This window comes from Lissotriton vulgaris, chromosome 4_1 (assembly GCF_964263255.1).
Source record: "Lissotriton vulgaris chromosome 4_1, aLisVul1.2, whole genome shotgun sequence".
NCBI lineage: Eukaryota > Metazoa > Chordata > Amphibia > Caudata > Salamandridae > Lissotriton > Lissotriton vulgaris.
In genome coordinates this window covers 48045652-48057806 of record NC_141691.1, presented here as the reverse complement: position 1 = coordinate 48057806, position 12155 = coordinate 48045652, and the positions used below count along the sequence as shown (strand labels likewise).

Sequence of the window (12155 nt, the reverse complement as noted above, 5' to 3'; positions counted from 1 at the left end):
CATCACTCGGAACCGCTCACATTTCAGAGAACTGAAAACAAAAGAAGAAGAGATGCCAAAGCAAGAACTGAAGGAGGATACACCACAAGCAGAATCACCAACTGACATCAGAGAACAGAGACCAAGAAGGGAATGCAAAAAGACTAAAAGACTGATTGAAGAGATGTAAAGAGATAGAGGCTGTGGACACCCACATGTCAGAGGGGCAGGGATATATATCCCCACACACAGGCCAAAATGGGAAGAAAATGTTCTGTTCACAACAAGGGGGGAGATGTCGTGCCTTGGACAATGGCACTAGGACCCTGGGGCTCAGGGTGGGGGACAGGGGACACCAGACACCACATCCGGTCAGGGGAGGGGACCCGGGGCATTCTGATAGAGGACCTCGAGGTCATGTGCCAATTGCATTTTTAAAGGTACAGAGTTCCCATTAGTAATAGAAATAGAAAACATATTTATAAACGTTGGCCTGCCTCAGATTGGTTTTGCAATGTCCAAACATTTCATAATCTTGCAATTGTAAATCAGTGAAATGGCAACCATGATTCAATAGCTTGCATAAAAAAAACCCAGTGGGATATAATATGGTACTTTCAATAATGATTGACATGCCCACAAGCCGTGTAAAAATTAAAAATTAAAACAAAGATATCATCCCCCAGTGGGGTAAATCAATTTCCATATGGGCAGTATTATAAAGGAAAAATTGGTCTCCTCTTGGCTGTTTCTAATGAATTATTTCAATTGCCATCATATTTGAGTAATATGCCGTTCTTAGGTGCACCTTTCAATTCATATATATGTATTGGGGTATTGTAAGTCACTAAGTAGTTCTCTGACCTTATATTTGAACACGGTCAAAGTCAAAAGTTCCTTAATAAGATCATGGAATTGCAAAGTAACGTGCAAAATCCTTTTAATGTACACAAGGGGTATTTTATTCCTTATAATACATAGTCTTACATTTTATTACAAATCAGTTACATCCTTGGCGTCTTGCTCCCTCTTCTGAAAGAGATACTATAGTTGAGCACAAGAAGAATAAAAACAGAATCTGTAGTAGGAAATTAAAAACACCAAAATACAGTTATTAATTTACTGCTAAAGAATATTTCGTTCAGTTTAATGTAAGTCATTTAAAAATGCTGTAGCTCAGAATGTGAATAAATTTAAAGAGAGATTCGGTCTTTCTTGTAATAACTTTTAGAACAGAAAAATTAATATGTTATCATGCATATTATCTTTCCTCATTCTTCCTTTAATAAAAACAGATGGGAAGATTAAAAAGCCAGTTGCCAGAGGTTTAAACTGCAGCTGTGAGGATGCTGTGTGGCTTGCTTTTCACCCTGGCTATTGATGCAGGCACACGTGACAGTTCACCTGTAATAAGTTGTTACAGTTGAGCAGCTACTTTATTTCATTACAGGTGACTAGAGGTCACAACTTGGCTGCAATAAGGAAAATAGAAACAGGTGTATTTCAGGCTCCCATGCAGTATGGGTTACTTACTGTAACGCGCCTCCTGGCCTTCCAGAGTAACTTCCCTGACGTAGAACAAGTCTACAGCTGTTCTACCAACCTTTTACATATACTGCCCTTATACCTAAATCCAGTGCTTAGTTTGTAAAAAATAACATAAGTGCCAGGGACCTCGTCAGGAGGCCACCTCAGATTGCAGTACCCACTGTACCTGCCAGAGCTGCCAATGACAGAACCAACACAACTACTAACTATCACACTCCTACAGGTGTGACAATTCAGACTATTCCAGACCCCCAAAGCTTTATGAATTGCTTCAACACCAGGTATTTGTCTTTTTTAATCTATATCGAATTAATAAAGAACTGTTGCTGTGCTCATCTCTAAATTTGACAAACAGCGCCACCATGTGCCAGACTCCCATAAGGGCAAGTGTTGATAAATAAGTGTCAATGCCGAGCACCTGCTCATATTAAGCACTACCTAAATGAACTGACAGCCACAGCCCTTCTGGGGGCACCGGCACCATGTACGACTGACTTCGCTCCAGCTCGGACTGGCTTCACCAGCCTGTTCATGTGAGCGACTCTGAACAAGTCCTAAGTGTGGCTGACTCTGGGGGCCACAACTCTGACATGTGGCTGACTCTGCGCCTCGCTGCTATCATTACAGTTACGCCGAAATTGTTGAAATCCCTTCTCCCTGCTAACACTAGTTTCTCTGCCTACACTCAGGGCACCCCCCCCCTCACTGGTGTCACAGACAAGGGTCCTTTTCATGATAAGTGTCCGTGAGAAAAAAAGTGTTGCACAAGGGACCCCTGTCTGCAGCTGCCTACTGGAGTTTTTCTATTCAAATAATAAAGGCACACGTATGAGGTACAGAAATTCATCAAAGTCTTTTGTTCATATATGAAATTAAAAAATAAATGCCATGTAGCTTTCAGAATAATTTGTTCAGAGTTCTTATTCTTCTTGCTGTTTAAGCATATGAAGACGAGTCATACTACTCTCTTAAATATTTCATGAATTGCTTGCATCAATATGACATCAATTTAGAATCTTTAACTACTCACAGCCGACACGTGTTTCGCAGAATAGCATCGCTTTTTCAAGGCTGTTCAATGGGAAGCTTCAGTGTGTACTGAATAAATTATTATTAAAGACCAGCGATTGGATCCAACAATTAGGTTGTGTTCGATATTTCTGAATTCAGCATTAAACCTCACAGCAATGAATCCTCTTGATTGTTGATTTTGAGATGTGGTAACTGATTTAATTTTATTTTAAAAGCCCCAGATAGGGTCTATACTCTTCCTTTTTGGAACCAAGTTCTCTGCTCCTTGCTTGCAAACACAACCTCTGGAACCCACCAGTTATAGTTTACTGAGTTATCTGTAACCTGGCTACATATATATATAGATATATATATTTATACTGCTTGTGAACTCACATATTACATCACTCATGACATGTTCAGTGACAGCATTGATGAAATCACTGATTAGGTCAAAACTAGGCCTGGGCGGTAAATTCCAGTCCGTTCGCGGAATTTGGGTAATTTCGCATAGCGCGGAGAACGCGAAATTGCCCAAAATTCTGCGTTCCGCGACATTTTTTGCTTGTTCGTGTTCTCAAATGAGTGTTCGCAAGATATTCCCGCCCGAGGACGCACACAGCGATTGCGAACAGTATAAAAGCATCACAAACAAGCAATTCCGCGTGTTTGCAGAATTCCTGCGTGTTCGCGGAGATTTTTTACCATTTCGCAGAGATTTGCGTAACGCGATTACGCAAATTCCGCCCACACCTAGTCAAAACCCAGTAAATCACTGTTCCTTTCCCTCCACACTGGTGGTCATGTTCCCTGAAATGCTGAGTCAAGAGGCAATACCAAGGGCACACGTAGTTTTCCAATGGGATTTACCTCATGCTTTTATGCACTGCTCACAGCTCCTGGGTACCAGGTTCATTCTCGGTGTCCCTCACAATAACCTGTCCCTTGCCTCCTAGGGTACTACAACTACTACGAGGACGAGGTGAACCGCCTGCAGGTGCTGGAGATGCCGCTGGCCCACGGACACTCCAGCATGATCTTCCTGATGCCGCGGCACGTGGAGGCGCTGGACCGCCTGGAGAGCATGCTGACCAAGGAGCAGCTGGACACGTGGCTGAGCAAGATGCAAAGGAAGGCGGTGTCCATCTCGCTGCCGAAGGTGAACCTGGACACCAGCCACGAGCTGCAGGTGAGTGCACGCGACAGGTGTCCCACAACCACGGCCCACAAAGCAGGGGGTCTTGGCACAAGAGCATTTATTGTGCTTTATGGAACTATCAGAGGTAGTGGAAGGGGCGTCACACACACTTTGACCCTGGAGTTACCCTACCAAATGCACCCAGGAACGGGGCGAGGTCCTTGAGGAAGAAGGGGATTCCTCCTTCCTACAGACTTCTGGTCAATCATTCCTGATCAGTATACTCACCTCAGGCCAAAAATAACTTGGCCTCCGGCTGCCTGACGTCCTTCTGGTGCATCAGGGACCTCAGGGCACACGCCATGGAGTCCTGGTCAGAGCCAAGATACCGCATGCCAACGGCATGGGGGTCCGATAAAGGTATCCACTCACGGCAGGGATGAAGGGCCTGGTTTGGATCTTGGCGGACAGGTTACTCCGTCACAATGGGGACAGAGATCCCTTCTGCCGAAATGTAAATCCCATGGGATATAATGGACTTTATATTGAAGTGGACGGGTTAGCCGTCACCATTGTGATAGGGAATGATTTAGATCTTGGCGGCCGCGATACTCTAAGTCCCGACACTTTTGTGTGAGACGTTTGCCCCGGTCATTGTTGAAGCTGATGAGAATGTTGTCATGAGTAACCGCTAGAGAGACCCAAACGTATCGCTGACGTCTGGAAATACAGGACCTGATGCCAGTGCATCGGCTGGTGTCTATTATGCACCAGTAGGACCATGACAATGGGCAAACCTGGAGCTGGCGCCACTTAGCAGCATGGCGCCCCCTGGCCGCGCTGGATGGAACTGTGTTTCCAGATCAGTCCGACAAACCTGAATATTCTTAAGGCGAGGAATCTGGAGGAAGATGTATCCAGCAGAAAAAAAACATTAGGTCAAACTCACTGCAGAAGTTTCCATATAAGGTTTCATCATTTGTCCACCTAAAAAGTGTCAAAAGTATGGATTGCATAATTGTATATTAATGTGAAAAATAAGCTGGCCTGGTGCACGTGCCAAGTTCACAAGTAGAACTGTGTGATATGAAGGGACTATTGGAAATCCGTTCTGGTGAATCTTCTCCATCAAACCCATTTCCAAGTTTTTCCCAAACTAATGACTTTCACCAGTTTGTAGAATACAACCCGTTAAATGTCTTTTGACTTTAAAAAAAAGTCTTCAAGTCGATTTTTAGTCTAATCACATGCATCCTTTTTCACCTGTAACTTTTTTTTTGTCGGTAGAAAGCCCCGCCTTCCCACCACAGGCCCCCGGGGTTACCGGTCTCACAGGTTTGGCTTCAGCCTCTGAACGCCGTAAGCACTCACCACTACAGAGACCAGGGTCTCCAGGGACTGTCTCTGAGGGCAGCATCCATTTTCAGGATAACCAATGACTACATCAATTCTTTCCACTTAAACTAATTTTATGTAAAGTTATCCTAAATGGGTGGTCTGACACTCTGGCATGGGACAGACCCTCCTGCATGCACAGGAGCCTTGGCCCCTATACCAGCCACCCCCCCTGCAGCCCCCCCTCTGGCAGGTGCACCTGGCAATTCATCTTCTATGGAGCTCTAGTCCCTGGTTGGGACTGACTTCTTTTTGCCATTTTTACCCCTTCTGCCAACCTGTATTTATATTTCTAGATTTATTGTTGATTATCTAGGGAGTGAAAATACGCAACTAGTTCTGCCTATTCTTAGAGATATAGGGTCAGATTTACAAGCCCCTTGCGCCACCAGTGCGTCACTTTTTGTGATGCACCGGCAGCACATTATAGTGCCCCTCTAAGAATAGGCAGAACTATTTGCATATATTCACTTCCTAAATTATCAACAATAAATCATTCTTTTACGGATTGTTTATGTGCAGGGATGGACACCTTCCTGTACATAAACAATCACAAGAGGTGACTTCCCACTTCTATGCGTGCTGCAGAAAGCATTTCTCCTCGTCGCGCCTCCCTACGCCTCCCCTGGAAGGGCTCAGCATTCAGACGCATTTCCAGATTTACAATTTCTCATAGATCTGGAAATGTGTCAGGTTCCATGGGTGTTGTGCAGGAACACCCGCAGCAACACTCATGGACCGCCTCTTTCACGCAACGTGGTGCGTGTAAAGGGGCCGTATTCACAAGGACAGGACGTGGATCAGTGATCAAACCAGTTTTTAAGAGGGGTGATAAGTGTCATCTTGACTCATAACAACTTATATCCCTACTTGATTCTTCAGCTAAAATCTGTGCCCGCGTAAATCTTCATGAATTAGAAAAATGGATGAGTGAGCACGCATTCACCTCAGTCGAGGAGGCCGGGTCTGGCCGGAAACATCTACCATGCATCGCACTCTCTTGACCTATGGAGCATGTGGTCCACCAGAGAGGTTATTTATTTGAGTGCCTTGTGGATTTCCATGCTTCCTTTGAAACAGTAGATTGCCTCTGAAATGTAGGTATTTCTAAAGGACTTCTGGCCATCATTCAAGTATTTCACACAAATACTTGCACATGTCCAAATAGGAGAAAGAAGACTGTTTTTTATTAAGATTTATATTTCTAAGGGATTGGAACTGGCTGCATTTTGGGCCAATTTTTATTTGCTGTGCATTCTTTCTGATCTCCCAATGACCCTTATTCTTCCAAGGGTTCCCCCCCCCCAAAAGACGTCGGCACAATAATGTACTTTTATATGTTGATGGCTAGGCTGCCTTTTACCACAGCCTGATGGGTCTGCAGCACCAGCTGAACACCCTGAGTTTATACTGTGGCCTAAATAAACTCACCATCAGCACCTATAAAAACCCGCAGTCGCAGCTCCTTCCATCAACCACCCAGACACCTCCACGCCACGGGACTCCTACTCGTAAACATCCCATGCGTATCCAAAACCAGATCGGGAGGACGGGTGCTCTCTGATGTCGCTCCTAAAGTGTGGAACGACCTCCCTCTCCACATCAGAGACGCCTCCGCTCTTGTTGACTTCCGCAAGAACCCAAAGGTCTCCCTTTTCAAAGAATTAACCTACCACAGGCAAGGCCAGGCATGCCGACCCACTCTATGTCAGGATAGCCTCACTGGTGATTAACCAACCTACCCTAGGGAGAGTGAGGCACGCTCACCCGCTCAGTGCCAGGACACCCTCGCGGGCGATTAACCAACCTACCATGGGCAGGGCTAGGCACACACACTCTCAGCAACAGGATACCCTCATGTGTGATAGTGCGCTTTACAAATACGCATAGCAATTAATGAGTTGTAGGACTTGGAAATTATTTAAAGTTCATCTGCAGAAAACCCTCATTATTTCACTTGTACATTTTAAAACCAGAGCTGGGTATAGTTGACCATCTGGTTGTGATTTCATTCCCGGCGATAAGATATGTGGTACTGCTGATAAATGTAGGACAGGTCTCAAGCACACGCCGCACGAATGTGGAAGCCCAGGGACAAGACTCTCTCTGAAGACCCTTCATCCCTCCTAACCTGTCCTGAATTCAATCGAACTCAGATTATTTCTAAAGCCTGTTTTACACAAAATAATAAGAGGTCAATTAATGAAGCATTTCAGTTTCTTTGTAGGCTTGAGTCCACGTCTGTATCTTGACTTTTTGGCATTTTATACAATTATTTGATGAAGTTATATCATTTTATGGTTGGTATTAGGATTTCAATATGCTATCACGGTGAATACATAGTGAACTTTTAAAAATATTTTTGTATTTAATGATCAGATCAATGCAATTTAAGCCACTTATAATAATAATTGTGTTTAATTATTTTAATGATTCACACAATAACATTTCTGATTGGATTCATATAGTGCTGGGATAGCTCCAAGTTTGTTTCAAAACTCTAGTGTCTGCTTTGATATCATATTACCCTGCTCTTCCTCTGCCCTTCACCGCTTCTAATCTCTGGCTTCCTGGCTGATGTCTTTGCTCCTCTGTCTCCTAGAAACACCTCCAGGAGTTGGGTCTGAGGGAGGCATTCGATGAAGAGAAAGCGGATTTCTCCGGCATCACAGGGCACAAAGACATGCACCTGGCCAACCACCTCCACGCGGCTGCCATTGAGTGGGATATCGATGGGAAGCCCTACGACCAAGGCACCTACAACCAGGGCGACCTGCGATCCGCCAAGGTCTTCTACGCAGATCACCCCTACATCTTCTTGGTCCGGGACAACGGGACCAACGCCATTCTCCTGATTGGGCGTCTTGTCAGACCTGAAGGTGACGAGAAGCATGATGAGCTCTAAGGAGGCTGGTGAACCTGCTAACTGGAATAGTGGTCGTCACCACCGAACGTGCTAACGGGACAATAACAATGGCAGACACATGCAGGTGACGCACACAGGTGAAACTGGGCTTGTTCAAAGACTGTCACCTGGTTCTCTCCAGGCTCAAGCTTCTGACAGAAAACAGACTTAGCAGTGGCTGAGAAGGTCTTTGGCTTAGAGATTGTTGGGAAATAGTACAACATTTTGATACAAGAGGCATGTCCAAAAAAACGATAATGGTTGCCATGTAGAGCTTCTCCTGAGAGCCATTCTCACGCAGTTCTTGGTTTTAGTCCCCTCTCTTTTGGTTTTTAGGCTGGTCTCCTACCGTCCAAAGGTGAGCCAAATTCACCTCTAGCTACAACCACTAAGAACCCTAGGTCACCTATAGCTACAACCACTAAGAACCCTAGGTCACCTCTAGTTACAACCACTAAGAACCCTAGGTCACCTCTAGCTACAACCACTCTCGCCTTCATCGCAATAAAAGCATTGACTTACACTCAAGGATCAGGGCCAGCAGGACCGGCCCTTGGACAGTCGGTCACCTGACGGCGACCGCGTCTTTCGTCAGGTGACCCTTGGGTGACTTATTAAGGAGCAGACCACATGCAAGAATCAGCGAGCACTGATTAACAGGGTATCACCTTTATTGGCCACTAGGGCTTGGGCAGTCAGTTCTAAGCCTGGAGGCTCCAGTATATTTGTTTTGGAAGTATGACATTGTTTATAAAGTGTGTTTCTATAAAGAAGGTACTTACATTTTTAATAAACAGTGCAGTGTGGCAGAGCTTTGGCGTGTGGTGATTTCTTCAGTAGCTCACTGCTCTCGCTATTTACTTCTGGGAGCTACCAACTGTGAAATGCCTATCGGGCTCTCACGAAGGTGAAATTCACCCCCTTTACTTCCTCCTTCATGAATCTGCAGAGCTAGAGTTGTGTTGTGTTGTGTTATGTTAATCTTATATTGATTTGGATGGCACAGCCAATCACCGGGAGGGTATCTGAGTGCTGGAGCAGGCAGGTTGGCGTCGGGCTAAGGTGTTGGATATCCAGCCCCTCAGAATTTAGTTGCAGAGTCAGGTCTCCATCTTTTTGCGGAATTCAAAAAGTGAGGAGGCGGCCCGATGTGCTGGGAGGAGATTGTTCCAGGTTTTGGTGCAAAGTAGGAGACGCTTGACCTCTCATTCTGCTCTTATGGGTGCTGGGTGTGGGGGGAGGGATGCAAGTGAGAGTGTGGCTGAGCTCAGGTGCCAGGTGGGTTGGTGGAAGTGCAGGTAGTTGCTCAGGTATGCAGGTCCGATGTTGCTCAGTGCCATGTATGTGTGCGTGAGGAGTTTAAATTGGCTGCGTTTGTGGATCCAGTGGCGCTCTCCGAGGTGTGGTTAGATGTGTGTGCTTTGTTGGAGGTCAAGGGTGAATCAAACTGCGGCATCTGGATGGTCTGGAGGGGGTGTAAGCGGTGGTTGGAGATCCCATTGCAGAGTGCCAAATCTGCTAGTGATGAGGGCTTGTGTGACCGTGTGTCTGGTGTTCAGAGGGGGCGATTTGAATACCTTGCGGATCAAGCAAAGACTGTGGAAGCAGCAGGAGTGGACTGTGTTGACCTGCGTTGTCATGTTGAGCTCATCTTCCAGGATGGTTCCTAGTTTTCTTGCGCGATCGGCTGAAGTAGGTTTTGGTCCAAGCACTGAAAGCCACTAGGTGGAGTCCCAAGGAGAGTTCTTGTTCCCAACGATCAGCTCTTCCTTCTGGTCAGAGTTGAGTTTCAGGCACTTAGATCTCCTCAAGTCTGCTCCGTTGATCATTCAGTCGGCTAAGTTGTTCGGGTGGTGGTGGTCTTGAGAGAGGATACGTTGGGTGTCATCAGCATAGGATATGATGGTGATACCTTTGGATTGGGTGCTGTTGGTGAGTGGGGTTATGTTGATGTTAAACTGAGTTAGTGATAAACCCTGAGGGACTCCACAGATCAGCCGCTTGGGTTCTGATGTGTACGTGGGTAGTGGACTCACTTCGTTTTTCCGGTGAGAAAGGATCCTATCCAGTTGAGGGCCGGTCCTTGGATACCAATGTCATGCAGGCTTCTGACGAGGGTGCGGTCAAAGATAGTATTGAAGGCTACGGAGAGGTAGAGTTTGATGAGGACTGCTGTTTCTCCCCGGTCCAGTGGAGTGCAGATGTCATCTGTGGCCACAATGAGTGCTGTTTCTGTGCTGTGGTGATTGGGGGTGGTCCTGTAGGTTGTGGTGTTCGAGGTGGCTGGCGAGTTGTCTGTTGATATCTTTTCCATCTCTGTAGCTAGGTAAGGAAGCAGAGAGATGGGCCGAAAGTTGCTCAGCGCTCTAGGGTCAACCAGTGTCTTTTTTGAGGAGGACATGGACTGCTGCATGAGTCCAGTCTTCGTGGAAGGTGGCAGATTTGATGGAGGTGTTGATGATGTGGCTGGGGCGCTGCTGATTGGTGGTCCTCACATGTTGTAGATGTGGTGGGAGACAGGAAAAACTACAGATAAAAACCCATAAACCCAGTTGAGACCTGGGTGAATTTATTAACAAACAACGTCTCAACAGGTAGTACTGTTTCAGAACGAAAAACAATTCTGAAAGAAAAGAGATAGGGAGACATCCATTTTTAGGTCGAGCAGACCTAAAAAGCATGCGAAGCATGCTTTGTCTGCGAAGACATCTTTTGCGGGCTTGTCTGGGGGAATGTGAGACAGCGATCGCCCACGCGCTTCGCTGTCTCAGATTCCTCCTTGAGGGCGAGCACGTCGCCGTGCACATCCCCTGCCTCGCATTCTCTCTCACTCACACACAGTCACGCATGCGCACACACATTCCCTCGCGCACACACTCCCCCCCTCCCCCCCAGGCATACACACAGGCAGGCACGGAGTCCCCTACGGGGGACTCTAACTTCACATCAGCCCTGGGCCCCACTCACCGGCTGCTCTCCTCCGGCGGGGCTCCTCTCGCGCTCTGCTCCTCACGGCGCGTCTCCTCTTCTGGATCGGGCTCCCTCAGGTCAGAGGAGCCCCGCAACAGGCGCCACACTCCTCCTTCTTCACGGGCCCCCTCCTGGGGACCCGGGCTACCCAGGACCGGCAGGGCGCTCCCTGCGCCGGCAGGCCTTCTTCTCCCGGACCTCAGGAGGCGGGACTTCCGGTCGGCGGCCCGTTTTCAGACAGGCAGGCGGCAAGGCAATCCAAATATCGGCGTGGGCAGCCGAAGTAGAAATAAAACAGCACATAAGCGAGGTGGGCACTCGCAGACTAAATAACAATTTAGTGGGGCAAATCCACGCCGGGTGGGCACCGGCTCCAAACAATAAAGCGCTCTTAGCGCTAAATACGATTTACAGCGCTACGGGCAGAAAATGAAGCGCTCTTCCAGGGCTGCAAGCACTAAAGCGCTCCCAAGGCTAAAAGTGAAATTAAAGCGCTCCCAGCGCTAACCTTCCCTAACAGGAACATATATAATTCATTTCCATCTGTCACTCCTTTCTCTAGTCCCTCATTTCACCTCCCATATCACCAAGTGCAACTATTTGTCCTATTCTCTAGCTCTTTGTATTTCTGTCTATACATCTATAACACCATCTTTCCTTTCTTTGTTTCCACCTCTGTCTTCCTTTCTCCATCTCTATACCCTTTCTTTCTGGCTGTAAACATCCCTCATTCTCAATTTTCCTCTGTCTAGTTCTTCCTCTCTCTCACTCCCTACTTGTTTTCCTCTCCTTTGTGTCTTATTCTACCCATGTTCTCTTTTCCCTTCTCTTTTCCTTTCTTTCTCTCTCACGCTAGAAATTCCCCTCTCTCCTGTATCTCCCTATAAGCTCTTTCTTCAGTTATTTTGATTTTTCTCGTGTCATTATTCCTGCTCTCATTTAGTATCTCTTTGGAGTATAATTTGTGACTGCAAACCTTCCCCTCCCTCCAGTCGTGTTCTCGCCTGTCCGTCTCACTCACTTCCCTCTACCCCTTGAAATCTTCTCTGCTCTTTACTACCCCTAATGTTATATTCTGTTGCAATGCAATAGGTCTCCCTTTTGCGAAAGTTTAAGCTATTAGCATTGTAAATGACAATACCTTTTATTTATGTTTTAAAAGCAAAAACATAAATAAAAGGCATTGCCATTTACAATGCCAATAGCTCT

The 12155-nt window shown here is 46.4% G+C and overlaps 1 protein-coding gene across 1 annotated transcript in view; it reads left to right on the top strand.

Annotated features, from left to right (window-relative positions):
• The window catches only part of LOC147718338 (serpin H1-like), a 34559-nt gene extending 25772 nt beyond the window's left edge, over window positions 1-8787 (top strand). Inside the window, exons 4-5 of the mRNA XM_086918277.1 lie at window positions 3495-3727; window positions 7674-8787. Coding sequence (XP_086774403.1) covers window positions 3495-3727; window positions 7674-7976 — 536 coding nt within the window. The 3' untranslated portion in view covers window positions 7977-8787. The remainder of the gene's footprint in view (window positions 1-3494; window positions 3728-7673) is intronic.
• The last annotated feature ends 3368 nt before the right edge of the window (window positions 8788-12155 follow it).